Source organism: Rhipicephalus microplus, chromosome 1 (assembly GCF_043290135.1).
Source record: "Rhipicephalus microplus isolate Deutch F79 chromosome 1, USDA_Rmic, whole genome shotgun sequence".
In the NCBI taxonomy this organism is placed as follows: domain Eukaryota; kingdom Metazoa; phylum Arthropoda; class Arachnida; order Ixodida; family Ixodidae; genus Rhipicephalus; species Rhipicephalus microplus.
Genome location: NC_134700.1, coordinates 267,849,701 through 267,872,691, shown reverse-complemented (window position 1 = coordinate 267,872,691; position 22,991 = coordinate 267,849,701). Strand labels below are relative to the sequence as shown.

The 22,991-nt window shown below is 43.1% G+C and overlaps 2 protein-coding genes across 2 annotated transcripts in view; one reads left to right on the top strand and one right to left on the bottom strand.

Annotated features, from left to right (window-relative positions):
• Positions 1-533: 533 nt before the first annotated feature.
• On the bottom strand, positions 534-20,722 carry Mccc1 (Methylcrotonoyl-CoA carboxylase 1). The gene is made up of 14 exons (XM_037435533.2): positions 20,522-20,722; positions 20,015-20,076; positions 16,890-17,053; positions 14,628-14,845; positions 14,343-14,490; positions 13,843-13,964; positions 13,044-13,155; positions 10,634-10,843; positions 7,567-7,750; positions 5,385-5,702; positions 5,054-5,140; positions 3,600-3,787; positions 2,880-3,065; positions 534-2,296 (listed from the first exon to the last, which is right to left on the bottom strand). Exons 1-14 carry the CDS (start codon positions 20,560-20,562, stop codon positions 2,186-2,188), a joined length of 2,151 nt encoding a protein of 716 aa, XP_037291430.2. The 5' UTR covers positions 20,563-20,722; the 3' UTR covers positions 534-2,185.
• The window catches only part of cbc (protein CLP1 homolog), a 28,920-nt gene continuing 26,614 nt past the window's right edge, over positions 20,686-22,991 (top strand). The window contains exon 1 of the mRNA XM_075894205.1: positions 20,686-20,817. The gene's annotated coding sequence lies outside the window, so the exon portion shown is untranslated. The remainder of the gene's footprint in view (positions 20,818-22,991) is intronic.

The window sequence follows — 22,991 nt, the reverse complement described above, 5'->3', positions numbered from 1 at the left end:
TATGGTGTAGGCTCGTATTCATCTAGCTTTGAGGAGGAAATACAATCAGTTTACAAACTGATTTGATGACAAACTGAAATGTTGTAACCTTGATAAGTTGCATCCGTCAATAGCTCTAGGGCTTTGCCTCATATTATTTATTGAACACCTTCCCCACAACCCATCCTTGCCTCTCTTGAAATTATAGAATTAATTTATTTAGTGACAAGAACTTCAAATGCTGCTTGAATTGAACAAAGTCATCCCACACCGTATTCACACTGCAGTATCGTGCAACCAACGAGAACTTAAAGAGACACTAAAAAAAAACAATTTGTTGTTTTAGACTCTGAGAAGTGTAATTCATAAGTTTAACTGTCATAAGTTCATTGTTAGAGGAGAAAATTCAGGTTAAAAAGTTTCAGTTTTAAATTTCACGCTGTAATCTCTGCATATGATGAAAGAAATTTCACAATACATTTTTCGTATTTTCGCGACATTGGTTCAATGAAATTTTCTGAAACTTTGCATGCTAAGTGTATGGCACCCACCGATGACAGTGTACTTCATGTTTTATTATATTAATTAAGAGGCACATAGGACCCAGTAAACGCCTTCAAAATTTATGACATCACAGTGTCTGGTGCGAGAATCTCAAGGTGGCATCTCCACAAGCAGTTTCTTTTCACGCGTTTTGTCATTTATTAAGTGTCATGTCCCTATAAGAATAGTGTTTTCAGGATTGTGAAATTGAGCTTAGCTAACACGCAGAAAATGTTTTTTATTCTTTAGTGTCCCTTTAACAAGGCAGCGGTACTCAGAAGACTATTTTCATTTAAGAGATTTAGTGCCGGCACCCCAAAGGTACAAGTGTAGCTAAGCATTCGTTTCTTTTGTGCTATCCTTGGGCATGGCTGGATGTGCAAAGAAATGCAATGCTTTGGCACTAAAACTCATCAGTTAGAAAGTTTTAGTGCTGTGGCTGTTGGCTCTTCAAGCTTTTGCGTTCCATGGTACATCTTCCCATTTTCTTCATTCACCAGCCACAAGCCGAAGGTTAGAATGAAATGCTTGCATGCTCAAGCCCCTTGGAGGTCATGCCATCGAAAATCTCGATTAGAGAGTTTTAGCGATGAATATACTTAACCAGTGGGTTTTATAGTCTGCCAGCTGCACCCGAGGAGAATATACAATGAAACACAACAGCTTGCCTAGACAAACCGCGGGGGCCCCCGGGCTAAAACTCTCTATATTGTGTGATTTGCGAACCCATGTTGCCAAGTGAGCGAGCGTTCCTATTTATGGTGAAATAAAAGAGGTCAGCGAGTGGCCAAGTTAAATGCATAAAATAAGAAGCATTTCAGAAAAAAATAAAACATTCTCATACGACACTTGATCAGATCGAGCAACCAGTGCTGTGCAACAATATACCAACAGTGCCTTTTAGCCTGTAGGTCATGCTAGCAATCTAAATTATTAGTAGTGAGAAAGCCACGTAATGAAAAGTGAGTGCTTGCTGACAATTAATAATAAGCAAATACCTTTTTGGACAGATAGTGTGTCAAAATTAGCTTTGTTTATCAAAATAAATGATAAAAGTAATACGAAACAATCTGCACAGTACTTCAAACAAATGAAGTGCACACTCTCTTCTTGTAATGTCCAGACAACATATTTCATATCTATATATTATATATACATGTATTCATATATAGTACAATACTTCACAAAATTTTCGAAGATGCAACATCATTAGCTTCCACAGCACTGATACTATATCAGCAAAGTTAATCTCATATTGTCTTGGCATACTTTTTTTGCCCGCTCCCATACAAGCAGTTTATAAATCTATTGTGACAATGGACAGTGATAGTCACAGAAAAAAATTTCGAAAAGACACCTGCACCTTCAAAATCAAATTAAGGAATGCGAAACGTGAACACTGAGCTGCGTTGTAACTTGGGTAAGATGCTGAACAGACACAGTGAAATAATCATCTCACAATTAAAAGCATTGAAATTGAGTAAAACGGAAAGGAAAGGAGAAGAATCAAGCGAACACATGACAATTTCAGCATACAACACGAAATGTTTGAAGGCACAAGTTGAACACTTTCGTTTAGACCCACTTGCGAGAGGCTAATAGCAAGATAAATGCATGTCTAAAATTACACAAGGGCAGCCGAGGCTATCGTGGAAAGCCTTCCTCAGCTCTCGGCAGCCTTGATCTTCACTAGTTCAGCATTCTTGGCCACATTGTCCCCTGCCTTGTAGAGCAACTTCTCAACAACACCTGCAGTGGCTGCCTTGATGACATACTGTAAAGAAAAGCAGAAGGAAGAAAAAAAGAATACAGGCAGTGTCGATTGAACATTCGAGCCACTCTGACACTCACAATTTCAGCTGCAGCGACAGTGAAAAAACAGCAAAACGCAAGATTACATCCTAGACCTTAACGCCTGAGAAAAAAAAAATAATAATCACAGTATATCGACGGAATGGATGATGATGAGTGGGGCGAAGCTTCAGAGGGTTTTATCCGTAAACCGTGAATCGTACGTCTGTCTGCCCATCCGTCCGTCCGTCTGAAGAAACAGACGAGGACAGGTGCAAACTACCAACTGGCTTTATTCGAGTAAGATCCACACCTTTATACGTTAACACCCCGCGCAGGGGCACTGCCACAACAACCAAGAAAATTTAAACCAGATGAAAGAAAAATTGGAATTCAGCATTGTACAGAGCAATGCAGATTTTACTCAGGCACTCGTCACCTGATTTGTTAATCAAAAGCTTCTAGCATTTCACGAGCCATTTTATCTCTACCTCTGCCTAAGATTTTGCACAATGAAATCACAAAAGTTTCAAAATGTTGGGAAAATGTTGGAAATATGAGAGTACCTCCATTTTCATCGCAATCATGACGACGAGTGGGTCACCCTCGGAGACGGTGTCTCCCTCCTTAACGAAGAGCTTCTCAACCACGCCTGGCATTGGGGCCACTGCACCCTTTTTGCCTGTACCACCAGCACCTGCAGCGTTCTCAAGGTACGCCGGCGTTGGCACGGACATCGGTTCTACGCCGTCCTGCACAAATCGTGGAGCCTTACATACAGGGCACTTTCTTTTTTAATCTATACAGATTTTTTATAAAACAGTAAGGCTCTTGTCATTCTTGCACTCAAACACTACTTTGAGGAAGAAATATTCATAATTTATAAATTAACTTTCAATTACTGACTTGAGGACAGTTGTTTACTTTAAAAGTTTTAGTGTGTGCCAATTTATGGCATACAATATTTTTTAAAAATCAACAAAGTTGCACGACGTTAAAGATATTCATCGTTAAGCTTTACAGGCAAAATCGAAACTATTTAGTGTTATGGACAAGCTTGATAAGAACGTACATATTTTAGTCCCTGTCATTCATATACATTTGAGACTACTCTTTGTGGTTCTTTACAACCCAGACTCCCAAGCGAATCATAGATTATTTCCATTCTGGGCCTTGTTCCTTTCAATGCTACCTACAAACTGTCATCACACGATATGTAAGGTTGTATATACTGCCCCTTGTCTAAATAAATTCAAACCGCATGCTTCACAGAAAGAGAGACTCACTGCAGTGAAGACATGAAGCGTGCCGTCATGGAGTACTGTGCGAATCTTGATGTCAGTGCCTTGGACTTCACATTCCACGTGAGCTACCCCACGCTCAATTGCAGCACGCCCCAACACTTGGAAGGCTTCGTCTCCACAACGCATCAGGTACGAGTCGGGTTCGAGAAATGTCACCAGCACATCATGCTCTGGAACAGTGACAGACGGGAATCTGTACTGCGACATCCTCGATGAACGACACACCGAGACACAGCTGCAGTTAAACGTAGAAGAATGGAAAGTTGGTGTAATCTATCAAAGCAGGTGACTAGGCTAACCGGCAATTCATGCTCACGATTAACAGCACCAAAATACACGGCTACAAAGAGCAGACACAAAAGGGATGTGCTGGGAGTCAGCGCGTGTCGGTACTATACAACAGAGTATAATTCTTGCAATACAACACGCCTGTTTGACATACCCTCAAATACGAGTGTTCATGCGGTTGCCATCCAGTAAGGTCATTTTCGTTGAAAGACACGACTCACACGAGATATTTGTATCCATAACTTCTTGTAAAAGGGATTGCGAGAGCAAGTCGACGCACCACCTCCTCCTTCTGCAACTCATGCCTCTGATTTATGAACATTGAGCTGGCTTATGCCTGCTCGTGAGTTGAAATAGGTTTAAGTATACGTGCATACAGACGCAAGCCGAGATAAAGCTGGCAGTAACGATGAAAATGAATCGATAGGACTAAAGATCGACTGAAAAACAGGACCTCAGGGAGAATCGCTCACAAAATACATTTTGCACTTATAACTCACTTGGACTTGCCACAAGTTTCTTCATATCAACTAAGTCAGACTCAGGCTCACTAACATGCTTTCTCAACCAAACTCACTAAGCCTCAAGCTCACCAATATATTAATTGTATTTAGACTTACTCGGACACGTACTCATGGTTCAGTGCGACTCTGAGTGAGTTTGCCGACCTATGACTGCCATTGATAAGTTCAAGATCGCCTGAAGTTAAATATCACCACATTAGCAATGAAACAAATGTACATCCACGCTTAAAGAAGTGCTGACACGAACTTCAAGTATTATTAGGTTTGCTCTCTAAATAAAATCACAAGTGTCGAGAACCCTTAAGAGTGTCATGGCACTTGGGAATGCATTGAATATATATTTTTAATACCTCCCCCATCAGCTTAAAGCAGCAATTTCAGTTTAGGTGTTGAAACGGTGACTTCGCAGTGATGTGTCAACACAAGCCTGATGTCATGGGAAGACTGCACTTTGCGGCATGCCACCAACAACTGTAAGTTTGCAGTCGGTCGCATGTGTTTCCCATAAACAGCGACGAGTGAACTGTCGCCCAGAGAGACTGATAGCAATTTCTGCGATTTAGGCTGCATGTAGGACACAGACATGAACATAAGGACACAACCAAGAAAGCCAGGCAGACTTACTCTTGTCTCGGCTTGTCAGCTGGACTTTCCGCTTGCAGTTACTGTTGACACGAAAAGGGGCCGTGAAATTCAGCGTTGGAAAGCTTTCTGCAAGAGAAAGGCATTGATGTCCGCACTCAGCAGGCCAACTACACATATATGACATTCACTTTTTGCAGTTTACAGGCTACGTGTGCTGTCCCAGATTCATGGCGTAGCTCAATATACTATGACTAACAGAGCTGACAATGTAGTATTGAGGTTTACATTATGTAACTCCTTCAGTGCACTACAGCGAACTTGGAAAGAAAACACTCAGGTAATCTGAACCGTTGTCAAGCACGTTACTCACCACGTGCTTGGGCACCCAGTGTCTCGGCCCTCTCGTGGGCCAGGAGGGACAGCACGGCTGCACAGATGACAGGCTTGCTCACCTCGGGACGCACGAACAGCTCATCGTTGTGTTCAGAGATGAAGCCGGTATGCACAAGGCCTTGGCGGAAGGCTGGGTGTGCTGCTAGCCGCATCAGGAAGGAAATGTTGTTGGCCAGGCCAATGAGGGTGTACTCGGACAGTGACTGGTAGAGGCGACGCAGGGCTGTAGGCCGGTCGGGACCCCAGACTGCCAGCTTGGCGATCATTGGGTCATAATGAACAGACACTTCATCCCCTGCATGCCATTTTCGTTGTCACTGACTCTACTATCAAACAATGTTGTCTGCAGCTATTATACTTGAGCAAAGACACACGCAGAAAAAAAAAAATTTACAGCGTCTCTTATGCATTTGTTGAATGCGACGCCAAGACGAGAGCCATTCTGTTTTTCTTCTCCTTCTCAGTGTACTTATTGGGACTCCCCACCAAAAGCTTATTGAATCTAAAGTTGATCTGCACTGCCTCCTGAATCAAAAGCATAGAAGCTTTCTGCGCCTCACAAGGTTTCACACTGCCTCCGTGGTTGGAGATTTTTTGGCCAAGCGACGATGTTATGTGATTATGCAACGCCAAGGTATGCAAAATCATAGTAATGTTATAATGACATCACTGCGATGTCACAAATTTTGGAGATCTGTGATGTTACGATGACATCATCAGGGGTTGGCCTTTTTCACCACTAGTGTTGAAACCAATGCTGCGGATGTTGCCGATCAATATTTGTATTTGATGGGCAGAAGGACCCAAGCTAAATCATCTTGCCCAAATATTTTTTAGCATGGTCAAAAAAACGGTGTCAATCAGTAGTCAAGCCAAACATCGTATATCAGCACCCATGGCCTGAAATTTACAAATAATTTTCAAATTAAGTTGGAAATCGTTCCCTCTTCTTTCAACAAATGATGCTATTTACCTAGATGACTGCACCATGTACTCAAATTTACGGCCATTGGCTGATTTGAGCATCAAGAGCTCTATAGTTTCCAACGCTGCCACAAGGGGCCGTAACATACTCCCAAGTGCGCGTGTGATCGCTATTTAAGTAATCTGCACATAAAAAAAAAATAAAAGTGCTCAGGGTTTTGACACGAATGTGGCATAACTTTTTTTTTCTCTGCCATTCCTCTTTACTTATCTTTCAGCGTGCTTGTCGGAACAGGAAAACTTCATTACAGCATGCGATAAATCTCCAACTCCACTCGAACTGGATGTATTTCCAAACATTTTTGCGACAGTTGATTTGTGAGGCGAAAAAACCCTTTTACGAATACACGCGATGGCTACTTGGAAAAGTGTTGTAAGGCTCCTTTAAGGGCTTTTCAGCAGGATCCGGTTATTTGGGTTATTGGATGCAGGAGGTTGAAGGGCTCAATCTGCTACATACTATTATTTTGCTGCAAGTATTTCTCAAATTGGCTTACTATAACAGATGAAGGAACAAACTGGAATGTTGCATTTCTAGCTGCTAGGAAGCAATCTTCACTCGCACTTTAGACACTCTCGCCATTTTCTTTGACTAGTGTCTACAAACAACAATTGTTTCATGCAAACTCCCTTCCTCTTCCAAGTACATGCTTGTTGCGAAAGTTATGATTCACACAGTGCTATTCGGGCAACTTTAATTCTAACTGCATTAAAAAAATGTTGAGATAGTGCATAACTATTTGCAGGTGCATCAATATGGTCACAACTGGTTCAACATCCCCTGAAAATGCACGCCCCTTCCTGCATTCATAAAAGGCACCACAAAAGTGACAGGAAAGGTATGTAATGCGGCATCACACTGCACAATCCACCACACTGCATGCTTTAAAAACTGGCATTCCGTGGAATGACAGGCATGAAACTTCATATGGTGAGAAGAAGACACACTTTGGGGAAGCTAGCGAGAAGCATTTTTGCTAAAGGTTCTTCTTTTGAGCTGACAAAATAGGGGTTCGTTCTAAATAAATACTTTTTATAGCAACAGGCCCAGCATTAGTTGGTTTGAATATTAGTGCAACTAAAATAAGCCCATGTTATCGCAGCAAGGTTTTGTGAGCGGCTGGAGCTTGGTTTCCATAGTCCCCAAAAAATGAAGCCAGTAACAGATGACTCACCTTCACGTACACCTGTGTCGATACGCACTTGCGCAGAGGGGGTTGGTGTGCGAAGGTACACAAGAGAGCCGGCACCTGGCATGAAGTTGTTGTCTGGGTCCTCGGCATAGATACGTGCTTCAAAGGAATGGCCGTTGACACGCAGCTGCTCTTGCCGCAGTGGCAGTGGCTCTCCCTGGGCAACCTGCATGCACACAATACTTCTGAGGACACACTGGATTGTGTGCGATACTTTTAAATCAATGTAGAGCGGACTCTCCATAATTCAAACTCTGATCGTTCAAACATTCAGTAAGTTCAAACAAATTTTAAATTTTTGGTCGGCGTGTTATGTTAACAATGTATTCTAATTCCGCTTAAGTCAAGTTGCCTCACTGCACAAATTCAGCTCATTCAAACATTTTTTTTCTTTGTTTGTTGCTGGAAATTTCTGCTGCTTTTGAAGCTATAAACATTCTAGGTTTTATGAAACAGTCACAAATAAAGCCAACTACCTGGCTACAAAATGGCCAAACAAGTCAAACCATGCATACCAGTAATCGCATACTTACAGAGGATGAAAAAAAAAAAGAAATAACACAACGGTTTGGCTGTGGTTTATCACATGTTGAATGCTTGTCACTCGCCCCGCCGCGGTAGTCTAGTGGCTAAGGCACTCGGCTGCTCACCCACAGGTCGCGGGTTCGTATCCCGGCTGCGGCGGCTGCATTTCCGATGGAGCCGGAAATGTTGTAGGCCCGTGTGCTCAGATTTGTGTGCGCGTTAAAGAACCCCAGGTGGTCGAAATTTCCAGAGCCCTCCACTACGGCACCTCTCATAATCATATGGTGGTTTTGGGATGTTAAACCCCACATATCAATCAATCGAATGCTTGTCACTTTCTCCACATTACAACAGTGTCATGGGGAAAAGCGTTTTAAGAATAAGGAGCTACCAGCTGTCACAGGACATGACAAATTTATCCCTAAACTACACATGTGCACATGCATTATATATTGACGAGCACTAGTACTGTCACTGAGGTCTAAGTACTTAAAGGGGTACTGACACAAAATTTCCGAGACAGCTGGTGCCGAGATAGCCTGCGGGTCGATTCTCGTGAACATTTGTGTGTCGTCTGCAAGATATCAACAGCCAATATAGCTTGGAAGGTATTTTAAATTAATTTTGACACGTGAGCGACCGACGTCATAGTGCTACGGACACCCTCGGAGGTGACCCCGAGGTGAACCCCTACTTCCCTCACGTCACCACACTGCAGTCAACAAAACAAGTTATGATGACGTCATAGCCGCCATTTTAAAGACGATAGTCTTTCTTGGGGACCTTCGACGAAAAATTTTGGTCTGTCTGTCTGTCTGTTTGTCCGCCTTAACGATACCACGAACGGCACCAAACGGCCAACCGCATCCGCAGCGCCCACCAATATTGCCCAAGGTTTAGCGTTCATAGTTGTGCGATTGCCAATTAAAAAGCAATTGTTGCGCATATCTGAGGCACCATAACAACACTTCGAAGTTTTGTATGTCTGCCTTTATACTAGAAGAGGCGCACACACAAGTAACTCTAAGGACTGTACCGTTTAGCGCGCTGCACTGACAGTGCAACACGATGCTAAAGAAAGTGTTTCCAAAGCTTTGCTACGACGGCACGGTGGTGGCACCTGCCCGTCGCTTTGCGTTCTACACCTTATCACCTCCGAGACTGGCGCACATCTTTCTCTGCGGGCTGAACGCCTTCGTTTTCGAAGATAACTGTCAGATGGCGCTTGTGTCTAACGTGCCTAGATGCGCTTGTTCGCCTCCGCTACACGCTCGAGGCACTCTAACGCAGCGCCTTCAGAATACCATTCACCGATTTTCTTGCGCAGAACATCAAATAAACATTTTGTTCACTCTCTCCAGATGCAACACTATCGTCTTTCGACGACACTTACAGTGTAACATGTAGGTTCGGGACAATTTTTTCTTTTGCCACGCTAGGTCCCAAAGTCTATATTTCTCTGTGGCTCGTTGCGAGTGTGTGGCCGTGGCACACGCTTATAAAGTTTTGTGCTTGGCGACATTCCAGTCCCGTTTCCTATTCGAAAGTAATTATTGATGCGGACGGTGCGGAAGTGCATCACAGTTCTGTGTGCTGACGTGGTCAAGAGCTGTACACGCTAGGTGGTGACAGTTGCAACCAGTTTTTGGAACCTTCCCAAACCAAAACTGAAATTGATCGATAATGAGGGGCCTGTAATCAATAATATGTCGCGTGCTGCAGCAAACAATGTGTCGTGTCATGACTAACAGGCCCCCAGCAATGCACTGCAGCAGAAAAACACAAGGCCAAAGTTTTTTGTGTCAGTACCCCTTTAAATGGCGATCATGCAGACCATCTCTAATGTCGCTGAGGCACTGAGAAACATTAAACATCACAACACTAGTTGGTATGTTGCATCGAGTCATATTTTTCTAGAAATTCATGTAATATAAACAAAATCATCAGATCTCCTCGATTTTGAATTATTGATAGTCTGCTGTATATTCTCCCAGACATTATCAAAGAACTGTAATCTAAATGTGTGTCTGGCCCATCTTTCTGAATGCTTGCTTTCAGCTGCAACAGCATTACCAGGAAGAGAGGAAAGGTGCGCCACAAGACTAAAAGGGCTCTTGTAATTATCCCCTGCTGCTAATCCTGTACCCTTTATAAAAGATAGCAGCAGAGTATAAAGTAGTACCTATGGTGATAAGCACTTGCCTAAAAGAAATTGCAGGAAGTGCTTGAAACAGCAGCTTACTAATTAATTTTAAACATTTCGCTATAAATGTTCATCTGTGCATGTAGTATGTTCAACTTAGCACAATGAAATGTAATATAACAAATGATCAAATTCTACGCTACAAAGTAAACTCAAAGATTTCCCTTTTTTTACATCAACACGTAAAGCACATTGGCATTCTTCTAGCTTTATTTTTTTCGTGAGAGTTCTTTTGCTGTTTGTCACATGCAAGTACTGCTTCACAAACGATGCTTGTAAATGCAGCACCATTAGCGGGGAGGAAGGAGGCTGCGTCCGCACCTTAATTTGCCACTCAACCAGGTCAGTGCCAGTGATCATCTCGGTGATGGGATGTTCCACCTGGAGACGAGTATTCATCTCCATAAAGTAGAAGCGCTGCTGAGAGTCCATGATGAATTCAACTGTCCCGGCACCCACGTAATTCACAGCCTGAGCTGCTCGCACGGCTGCTTCACCCAGCAGTCGACGAGTTTCCTCAGTCACACCGGGCTGCAAGTACAAAGTCGCAGCTCCATTACTCATCGTCTCACTGCAAAAATGAACCAGAATGTTTGTGGGAAAAAAAAAGAAGCTGGTGGGAGGGGGGGATGAGAGAGTATAGATTGCTGGGCAAGTTGTCAACCTAATTATAAATAAGGAAGTGCTAAAAAGTGCACAATAGGCAAGAAGTCAAAACCACGAACCATCATCACCTGCTTTTCTAAGCTGCTTGTCTTTATTTCTTTATTTAGCAATATTCCATACCAATATTTACATTATAAAGTAGTGTTGTTACACTCAAACACTCAATTCAAGCGAGGACCAAAGAAGAAGTTTTGAGCAGTCATGCAGACCACACTTAAGTGATGAAAGTTTCCCATCAAGAAAACCTGCAAAAGAAAAAAACTCTCTCCCGACAGGTTATCATCCTGTGGCACGAGAATGCAAACAGCAATTTGTGTAGGGCATCAGCATACCAGCCCTCCGAACCTTCTGACTTTATGGAAAGCATCGATATGCTCATGAGCTATAATAAAGTGAATTTCAACACAATTACTAATGTAATAAGTTCAGAAAAGCTTGTGTGCCTGTAGCAAATGCTACAGGCAATTACTGCTAGTTGAAAACTTTTCCCAATACATGGCAGCTAGTTTTAATTACATAGTGAATACTTGTCAGCTACATCCTCAATTGATGCCCCCACAATATAATAGTACATCTGGATGTCCAGCCTTTGAGATACCAACATCCAGTGACAATATTATATTTAGTGACAATATTAGAAATGACTTTAGTGCTAGTTGATGCAAATTGCAGACTTTAAAAGACGTCGAACAAGACAGAACAAGCAGGATATAAAGAAATGTGTCCCACCTTTTTCTCTGCCTCATCCAACATCCTTTTATACTAATTTTAATTAAACATGTCTCAAGTGTGCATCCAATATTAAGTCAATTTCGCCAAAGCCTCCAAAGTTTAGCAAAATCCATAAAAGGTAATACGCATGAGAACTTTTGCATTCTATAAAAAAATTGCTGTGATCTGATCTGAAATGTGTTTGGCACATACATACAATCTTTCAAAATTTAGGAAAGAGCCTAGTCACGTCTATCAGTAACGTTACTGACACTACTGCTTGAAGCCAAAAGTGTGCTACCACTCAGTCAGAACGCTTCTTGCTTATCATGAGAACAATTTTTATTGTTATTTTTCTGTGTTAAGAGCTGCACAGTGCACTTTTTGGGTGGATTTATGGGCAAACGACGTGAATTTGACGATTTCAATCAAGGACCACCGGTGTTCCTTTCAAACAGTACCCATGCGGCCTATCTATCGCATGTGCTATATTAACAAGCTGCTACTTAATGTTATCGCCACCTTGTGTGCAGTGCAGTAGTTTGACCTATACTTTTCTGGAACATACCTTTGATTGGCAAAACTTGCCAAGAGCCCCTGAGCACCACGACATCACACTGGTCAGTTCATGAGGAAGCTACCAGATGAACATAAGCAATTCTGCAAGCACGAGATGGGTTTGCCTAAATTACCAACTGCACTCGGACATACATTTACTCACCGTGCTGAAGCTGTCATACATTGCCACAGTAGTCGTGGCTTCACAATGTGTTTTATCTATTCCCCCACAGAAGCTGAGGGCAGAGCCACCTGTCAGCTTGATCCGCTAGCACTAGTGAGTCAGTATGCTGCAGAACTTACGTCACATCTGTACTGTGCCTGCAGATACACGAAAACACTGTGCTTCCATTTTCAATTTTCCTCTTCACTTTATCACCACGAGCATTTCTCAATATTTGGAATCAAAATTATCTTTTAAGCATGCCTCTTTTTAATGTAGCTCTCTTCACCAGCACCCAATGCAATGGCTCAATGAATGAGGTGCTGTGTTAATGAATCCTTGGGCTGCCTCACTACTAGCACAAAGTGTCGTAGGGTCAATTTCCGAGCACCAATTACATATTTTTTATTGCGATGAAAAGCAAAAATCAACTGTGTACTCAGATCCAGGCAGACGCTAATGAGCCCTAAATGGTCAAGGTCCAGAGTTTTCTAGTGCATCATTCTTTGTAATCCAGGTTTAGCATTGGACTTCGTCTACATCAATCTGACCATGAGTATTGGAAACACAGACACACCCCTGTAATAGGGGCAGCTAATTCGCAGCCCCAGAAAGAAGCGGAATGTTGCTCACAGCTGGGGCTTCCTCGATGACTTTCTGGTGCCTCCGCTGAACACTGCAGTCTCGTTCAAAAAGGTACACATAGTTGCCATGCTGGTCTCCAAACACTTGCACCTCCACATGCCTGCACAAGAGCAACATAGACGTTGGCAGATTGGTTATACGGAATCCCACAAGTTGGAGGAATGCTTTCGATGCCCTTATGAGTACGCTCAAGTTGACGATGAGTAGTACAAATGCTTAGACGATGAAAAGTATAATTCCTTTGCAGTTAGATCTTTTTTCATAGCCAAGGCAGAAGGTTCATATTTCCCCTCTCTGTTCCCCTTCGCCAAGATCTCTACAGCCTTCGAGCGTGTGTGTGTGTACAACAAAATGAAACACACACATGCATACATATGAGGCTATAGACTACTTTACAGATGAGTTTCAGTGCCACCATATTGGACTGTTCAGCTTTGTGCTTTGCATTTTAAGCAACTAAATGAACAGTGTTACAGTAAATACATATGCATGAAAACGGTTTGGTTACTGCATACGATGTTTCAGGGGCCTTATTAATTTATGTCGCAATATACATAAACAAAAAACATTGGCTTAACAGCCCAAGATGGTGGCGCCAGCATGTCTTAGATAAAAACGTCTTTATAGCCACCTTACTTACCCCTGTTTACATAAATTACTGGCTACATCCCAAGTACTACAATCCTGTAAAGATTAGGTATAGTACTTTCTTGGCATGATGCATTGTTCACTTCTACTCCACATTGCAAAAGTGCAAAAAAAAAAAAGAAACAAATGAGCAGTATACCTTGGGTCAGCCACAAACTTCTCTATCAGCATGGCATCGTCACCAAAGGACTTCATAGCCTCACGTTTTGCGGACTCAAGCTGCGTGTCGAACTCATCTTCGCTCATCACAATACGCATACCCTGCAAGAGGAATTAGTGATTGGTCTGCATACAGGCGTGTTACTGAACATTCCTAAAAGCGATAACTCAAATAATGAAAACAACACCATTTCGGCATTCAACAGTGTTTCGTCTCACCTCTGAGTAGAATAAGTGCCAATTAAATATTGCCCCAAAAGTTGCTGCCCTTCCTCTCGTTTGGAAGACATCAATATTTCAGAGATGGCAGCACACAATGAGTCTCCTATCAGTAAGGCTAACTATAACAATGCATTCATTACACCAGTCACCAAAGTTAAGAAGCCCTAATGCCAAAGTAGTGGTGAATAATACCACGATTTTGTGAGCCACGCTGACACTTTAAGACTTTGACATTTAGATGAATCGTTAAGTACTGACCTTGCCTCCACCACCTCGCACTGCTTTGGCCATGACAGGGTACCCAATTCGACGTGCCTCTTCCTTGAGCTTTGCCTCTGACTGTTCCTCTCCGTGGTAACCCTCAATGATAGGCACGTTGGCTGCTGACATGATGGCCTTAGATGTACTGCAATACAGCGGCATGCTCAATCAAGCTCTGCCAACGCGCACATCTAACCAGCACACCCACCACATGCAGTATGCGGCTGTTCCCAACTTGACAGCACGTCACCAGATACATATATAGACAGAGCTTGCACGCACCTCTTGATGCCCATGTCACGAATGGCCGAAGCTGGAGGCCCAACAAAAATGATCCCCTCGGCAGCACAGCGCTCGGCAAATTCAGTGTTCTCCGACAGAAAGCCATATCCAGGGTGGATTGCCTGCGCGCCACTGCGCTTGGCAACCTCGAGAATACGATCTTGGCGCAAGTAGCTCTCCTGGGATGCAGCTGGTCCAATGTGGTATGCTTCATCAGCCTGCACAGGATGTCCGAATGCAAGTCTTTGTCACTTGTACTCATGCTAAAGGGGAGTTGGTGCACAAGCTAGATTCAACGCACACAAGAGTTGCAGTGAAGGTGAATACCAAGTCCTGTGAGACTGGTGCGCTGCAGCAGCACACTACCTCACACTGAGCGCAGGTGAGGACAAGGCATGAGGACAAGGCTTCACTAGGCAGTACTGTACTTTGAATAGTTGAGGACCTCTGTGCACTGCACCAAATTAAGCAAAGAAGATGCCGAGAAATCTTGCTGAATTGAATAGACCTCCTGCCACAGTAGCGGATCTCCAGTAAACACAGCAGCATTGTGTGAACCTTTGTCGATTAAAGTGCGGCACTTTAATGTGATGGCATTTTAATGTGATGGAATTAAGGAACTTGTTTCATAGAATTTCTGGTGTTGGCATCGTTGGTTGTGAGCGAGAAATCATCATCTTGTCTATGACCGAAAATTATAGAAAGATGCAAATAAAATAAATAAAAATTTTCAGGTTCAAGTGAAAATCGAGCCCAGGCCATCCGCATGACAAGCAGGTGTCCTACCACAGAGCCGTGCTATTTCTTGAAGCTGCTTCGGATAAAAAAATCATATGAAGGTCCCCTAGAGAATGGAGTTTCTTTAATGCATGTAATATTGCCTGGCAGAAGCGTAAAATCGTGCCAAGCATCAGAATATGTCAACTGCAGTACAAGTGGGTGTTTTAAAAGCCTACTCATTATAAAGCGCTCAGACATATTTGATAGTCCTCAGCAGTGAAAGTGTCAGCAAAGTGAGCAGCTGCATAGGCTCACGTGTCAGATTTCGGTTTACTGAGAGTCTGCTGTACTTCCTCATCAGAGAAGCCAGTTTGTGCTAGTGGTAACTACACATATAGAAGCACTTTTTAGAAAACCTTTGTTTGTGGGGTTTAATGTCCCAAAACCACCATATGATTATGAGAGACGCCGTAGTGGAGGGCTCCGGAAATTTTGACCACCTGGGGTTCTTTAGCGTGCACCCAAATCTGAGTACACGGGCCTACATTTCCGCCTCCATCGGAAATGCAGCCGCCACAGCCGGGATTTGATCCCGCGACCTGTGGGTCAGCAGCCGAGTACCTTAGCCACTAGACCACCGTGTCGGGGCATTACAAAACCTTTGTAGCTCTACCAGCGCACCCTGAAATACTAATCGCCCAAATGCATCATTACACAAAAAGGCAAGCATTGAAGTTGTATGCCTGATTTATGAAACTGCCAAAAAAAATAATAAAATTGTTTTCATTCTCCAGTTTTAAATAGCAACTTTTAAGTGATTCTGCAGTTAAATGATCTAAACTGCAAGTTTAATGCATACTTTTATGTATTTGGCAAATTTTCAATATGCCACAGAAGCGAAAACCTTACAATAAAAAATGTACTGCAGAACAACATAACATGTCATGTGCCACCTCATGGGTGCGTGCGCACGAAATAAACAACATGATTGAAGACAAAACTTGTGTCGCCCGCGAGGAAGAACGAAGAAGCGAGAGCTGTTGCATCCACTTCGCACTTTCCGTCATCAGCTACAAAAGAATTGTTTCTAGCATAAAATACCTGAGACGAGACAATGCTAGATATTTTATTTTGAATGCTACGTTCCCCATAAATACTTGACAGCAGGCATTAATGGCCAAACACGTTACGTGATTTGCTCGCTCGGAGTTTTTTGGTATGTCATGAATTTCCGAGACTTGGCATTAAAGGGTTAAGTTGGCGACACTGACGTGCTTAGTAATATTGTTGCAATTACTACACTTACTGTGACAAGAGTCTGCCAGCAAATTTTTTTTTTGAACACCTTTGCATGACATCCTCAATTCTGTGGTAAACGTAATCCCAAATTACATGAACGGTGTTCAATCCTATGCTGTATCCCGTGTTACTGCACAGACAGTGACAAAGAGGGCATAGGTATGAATCAATGTTCTCAAAATAATTTCATTTATTTATCCACTATTCACCCCACACCCACTCAAAACAGCTTGTATCACTAACCATGGTGACATGCATGGCTTTCCGGTCAGCATCGCTGAAGACTGCCACTGAGCGAATGCCTAGTTTTCTAGCAGAGCGAAACACACGGCAGGCGATCTCACCCCGGTTGGCAACGAGAATCTTCTCGATGGATCGCCGCTGCACTGGCACTGAAGTGCTGGCACCTACAATAGTATAAAGGGCAAGTAAGAAGCGGCAAGTGATAAGGCTGTTTATACCAGGGGTTGGCGATCTTTGAGGCAGATGGCCAAGTTGCTGCAGGCTATATGGCAAATCTAGGGGAAGTGGGGGAGATTTGCAGGCAAAGCGTAAAAGTTTGGAAAATTGACAATAATTTGCAAAGCTAGGTTAGAAATGATGTTTATTTGAAGCACGCATGCAACAAAGTAGCAATAAAATGTAGGCTGCAAGTGAGTATCCTATTTTGGGTCAAAACTACCAGATAGGTAGTTGTGGCGTGTGAAGAAAGCATGCAAAACACAAGTTTTGCTTGCTTCCTCCAAATTTGCCTTTTCTTTTATCGCTTTTAATTAGCTTGCATAGCCAAGAGGGTGCATAATTCTACTGCAACTCAAACACGCTCTTAGGCACGAAGCTACATTCAGAACTGTCATACACTGTAGATCATTGGGCACATTATTCGAAGGTTGTAGATTCTGTCTCTGTCGGCAGCAAGTTGTTTAACATCGAAAGCTGTTATTTCTTTTATCACAGATCACAGCGGCCGTAAAGTAGCTGTCTGCCGCTGCCGACATCCGTAACTACTTTCACACGAAACAAGAAAAATGGAGCAAGAAAAAAAATTTCTATAAATGCTGGCCACTCTTACTATCATCATCAAATACGCACGAGCACCTTTAACAGAGGGCAAGGCGGTATAACCAGCGATTGGGCCATTGACTAATTCCGTCCCATTACAAGAGGCTCGGCCATAATTCTTCATCGTCATCAGCCACAGCTCGAAGCAAAGTGCATATAATTCCTTATGAATGCCTAGTGGGTATGATGCTTCTCCACAGAGTGACGAACATTGACAAAGTAGGCACTTCATACTTCATGAAAATTGTGATGATTTATGGCGATATAGCTTCAATACAATGTGCAGTTATCCTAGTTGCCCTAAAAGAGTCTACAGTAGGCTCTAGAGAGGCTGCGCTTCCAGTTTTCATTTAACTGTGCAGCATGTTCCACGCAGGCCTGGGGGTTTTTTACATCTGCTTTAATACTTTTCCATTCATGTCATAATTACTACGCTGCAGTGAAAAGCTACAAATAATTACCCCTATGCTTCCATTGGCTTCGTTTTATGTTGGTTTAATTAGGTTCTATTTAACAAAGGGCGAAGCTCTTGGCCCACTCCCTCATTGCTGCGACAGCAATTGCAGGGTTTATGCTCTGCTTGCTTTAAGAAAGAAGGTTCCAATCCTACTGGCGAGTTAATATTACTTTTACTTTCATTACTTTTACTTTTATTACTTTTAAATTTCATTTACTTTTAAGAATAAAAGCAGCACAATTGGCCTCTACATCAGTGGTTGCCGTGAGTATTTCGCCAATGATAAACCGTTGAAGCTGGTTGTATACGAAATTCTAGCAGCACTGCTGATGCTATCATTCTTCTTTTACCAGGCTCTCTTACTTTACAGTTTCATTTTCTTCAGTGTGATAAATTATGCAGTGAGCACCGATTCTTGCATTGATTGCTCTCACACTGCACATAATGAGAGACTGGACCCTGTCAGTTTTCTGGCTCTTGGTTCCTGGCTAGAGACCCACGTAATTATTGACAGTGATGCTGAAGACAACAATTCCACCATGGAGTCTTTCAAGCTGGAATACCGTTAGACGAATATTTCAATGGATTCAGTCAAGCAAAAATGGAAAAAAAAAACACATATGACAGCTCCACTTTTGTGAAACCTGAAAAAGTGCGTAACACAGGCACCCAACGATTACCATTTGTAGAGTTCCCAGTGCTACATTTACCAATGTGTCGATGGAGCTGATGTCTGAGGTAAGTATGCAGAACTTCCTGGGCACTAGTAGAATCCCACTAGAGGGATTCACAAACTTGGTGTGCGACATGTGCACTACTTTTTGCTGCGCTTTATCGGCTTCCTGCTTGTGACAGCGATTAGGTACGTGTCATCTGCAGCGAGTTCCATCAGGTTGTTTTCCTCATCACATATAGCGACACTGAGGCAAGGGAAAATGCATTTGCTCGCACAGGGAGGGAAGGCTGTGTCACCCTCTTTAGTGCAGCGCTGGGGTCATTCACATGTTTTCAAAACATTCTCATTGATTTTAAGTTAATTGATGCACTTACTTGTTGGTTGCTTCCATTGATTATATTACAAAAGTTGTACCTTCATTTTAACACGGTTTTGATAATTGCTAGTGTTGTTATGACCTGTATTAAATGCTTTACTGCGAGAGTAATCACATCACACGAATTGCACGACAAATCAGGCCCATAAAGTGTTACGCAGTCGAAAGTCTTTCCTGACGATGGGATGGGTAGCAGTATTACGGACTACTGGGCTTGACGACGGGCAGCAAACTTTTGACACTTGGTGTGATGAGGAGACGTAACGTGACACACCTGCTGTTAATATCTCGGTAGCACAACTTGCCAAGCAAGTTCCCTGTGTCGGCATTACAAGTATTTAAATTATAAACAGAAAAGAAATGTTTTCTTTGGCTTGGTCATAGAGTATAACTTTCGCTATACTTTTTTTTTCTCCCTATCTTGTGGAAGCAATACGATTGGCATTTCAAACAGAAAAAGTGGCTTCAAAGTATGTTGGCACTTCAACCCTCACCTCTGTGTTTAACGTAAAAGATGGCCTCGGAGCTGCCTCTGACTATTCTGTCAACCTCGCATATCTTTTGCTGAGATTTTTTTTTTCCCCTTTCACAAACTCCCTAGCAGAAATGCAAATAAGGGCTTCACGCTACGCAACTAAAGGTCAAAATATGCCCTCGCATTTTATTTCTCTGAGACTGTAAGAGCTGACCACGTCAGTTACAAAATGTAAAAAACCACGCAAACCACGCCACATCAGCTGGCCAATAACGAAAGAAAATGTGCCGAAATAAAATGCACGGAGGTGAATATGTCTTACACAAACGTTGACTGTACAGGACACCCCAGCATCTTGTCTTCGCTTTCGAAAGGGAGATTTGGCTGGAGTTGGGAGAAAAACAAAAAAAGTGAGTTGTTTAGTGAGAGCGATACCTGCGCCGCTTATCGTGTAACACGAATATATTAAACAGATTTACATTAAGCAAATACACTTCTCTTGACATACCGCGGAACTGCTATGTTACGGTAAAAGTCACAAGCATGAGAACAACGATCGCTCAGCGCAACGTTTAAAAAAAAAACAGGTCCGCCGGCGAACGTGCGTTGGAAAATGATACGAGTTAGTGAGGCGACCCTCAGGCGATCGATCGGACTATCCGAACGAAAGGGAAATGAAATGGGATGCCGTACTGCAATTGCTAGGACAACATGCTCCGGTAATCATATTTTGACACGTTGCACCTCCTCAAAGCACAGTGCTGTGTCAGAATTCTCTCACGCATTTAACGAAAGCGGCATCACCGCGCGGAAAACGAAAAATACCTACCTAAAGCATTGCAGACGAGCCCAGCGCATGTGTGCGGCCATCGTAGGTTTGTGGTTGCTTGACTGCTAAACCAAGCCTTCGCCAATCACAGCACTACGTAGGTGTTCTGCGACTACGTGCTGCGAGCGACAGTGGGGTCATTTGCGCGGGAAACGGCGAGCCGTGATTTTTGAAACTTTTCAACTGCTGGAAGTAAACGTCAACACTACGTGTCACGGTGTCGTACCACGCGTGTCACTATGCTGCTATAAATACTACTGTCACGTCCAGGAGATGCCACCAGATGATGTTCGACGGTAGGTGTTCTCTGTTAGCCAGCGGTCGGGCTGTTGGCTGCATCCAGCTAGTGGACGCGCGTCAAAGCGTTTTGTGTGTGTGTGGTTTCGTGTGGACGTTTGTATATGTAGTCACGATACAGTGAACTAGAAGACAGCACCGATGACTTCGGATTAATTTGGGTTCTGTTTTGCTTCTACTTTTGCTTAGCCCGCGTCATGCGGCGAAAGGGTGACGGCTGCGGACCGCCTCATTCTGATCGGCATAAAGGATTTCACTGGCGAAACAGGGGATATAGTTGCGCTGTGAGCGCAAACACCGAGCCTCTTCAGCGAGCGGCATCATATTTATTTCAAGTTGAAGAACCTGTCTAGCGAGCCCGAGGTTGAAGATGTTTACGGATAATATGTGCACGGGTCTCTCCGAAAGGTGCTAGCACTTTTGCGCTGTGTTGCTACAGACAAGGCCTTGTCAGCTTTCGAGGTAACTACGCTGCGACTCGTGCTGCCAATTGCATGTATCCCATGCCGTGAAAAGCTGAATACGCATTCATATTGGAGCTATGCCTGGTCCAGTCTATCTTGAGCAGGGGCGTAGTCAGGGGGTGGCACAACGGGCACGTACCCCCCCCCCCCCCGAAAATTTTTTTTTTCCACCATGGCATAGAGAGCGAAAAATGGGTGCCCCTCCCGAAATCAAGGTGATGCCCCCCCCCCCCCCCCCGAAAAATATTTCTGGCTACGTGCCTGATCTTGAGATATTGCAAATCGTAGTTTCGAAAGAGGTGCTCCTTTCTTTCCGTTCGCCGATCCATGTTATTAGGTTTCTAATGAATAAGGTCGTGTGCTTCCAAACACTTTCATGTTGGCAGTAGATGATGTTCAAAGTATATATATGCATGCACACTATACGAATGCTCGTGGACATGCTGTATTAGCGCATTAACATACATACACCTTTGACCTTTGCGTGCGCGTTTATACCAGTGTTGCGGAATGGACACCCACATTCCAATTCAATTCCGGGGAATCGCACCGTAATTTAGTTCTTTTCGATTCCACGGAATGAAAGAACTTAGCCCATTCCCACTGCGGGAATGGCCACCCAGGTCAATTTCATTCCTACAATTTCTCAACTTTGGAAAGGCACATCTTGATAGCTTTATCGAGCTGAGAATGATTGTAACAGCATAAAGCTGATGTCATCGGATGCATAAGAACTGCAAAACTACACTAAACACGTTACCACGGTCGAGAGATAGTATACCTTCGTGACTTATCTCGTGCAGTACAACCAAACTACTACAGTAGTTCCCACAGGGGCAGTTCTATCGCTATTAATGGTATCTGCATGGTCAGCACAATCTGAAGAAAAGGAAATTTATTAAACAGTTGGCAACGCATCCATATACTTGTTTCGAGCGTATTTTACTACCTTCGTGGCATGACTCTTTACTATAGCTGGCAGGTGATAAAGCTTGAAATTTTTGCCGTTACTAACCAGGAATGCTTTCATGGTGTTCTTAACTAAGTAACTACTAAGCCGTGCGCATACGTTAGGCTAGATCTTTCGTAAACACCACCGTATACCTTGCGGTAATCGTGACTCTTAAAATTTTGTCGATCACTTTGGAATGAAAATTTCGTGCTCAGTGATGGCACACATTATATCGAAAGGCAGACAATGATGTGTACAAAACGTCCATTATTTTTCTGAACTCTATGGCTGCTAACCAGTCCACAGAGTACTATTCCAATTAAAGTAGGAGCATAAATAGCCTACAATATACGGACAGAATTATAGTAAGTGCGTTGCTTATAAACGTACCATGCTTATAATGAGCGAAGTCTTTTTAAATTTAAATTTTTAAAGTTTGAAAAACACCACGTCGACGAAAATGTGCTCTGTTTTCGGAAACATACTGAATTCCATTCCCGCTCTATTCTTTGGAAAATGCTTTTAGTTCTATTTCCATTCCGTGGTCGCGAAAATGTGGAATGATTCCGGATTCATTCCAATTCCGGAGTGGCACCTCATTAACACTGGTTTATACACACATGCGAAATCGAAAATGTTCGGGGGGATAGGATTGCAGCAGCTTAATTTTAGGATGGGTAGCACTACAACTTGCGTAGAAAACAAGCATAAGCGAAAAATACAGTCACACGTAACGCAACAAATTTCCTAAAGCGCC

Bases quoted from the DNA above. Each gene is read 5' to 3' on its own strand.
- Mccc1 (XM_037435533.2), bottom strand. From the start codon at position 20,562: ATGGCCGCACACATGCGCTGGGCTCGTCTGCAATGCTTTAG. The intron at 13,965-14,342 runs GTCAGTACTTAA...TTCCTCTTGCAG, and splicing joins TGCGAGGTGGTGGAGGCAAG to GGTATGCGTATTGTGATGAG. The intron at 10,844-13,043 runs GTGAGCAACATT...TTGTACTTGCAG, and splicing joins TCATCGAGGAAGCCCCAGCT to CCCGGTGTGACTGAGGAAAC.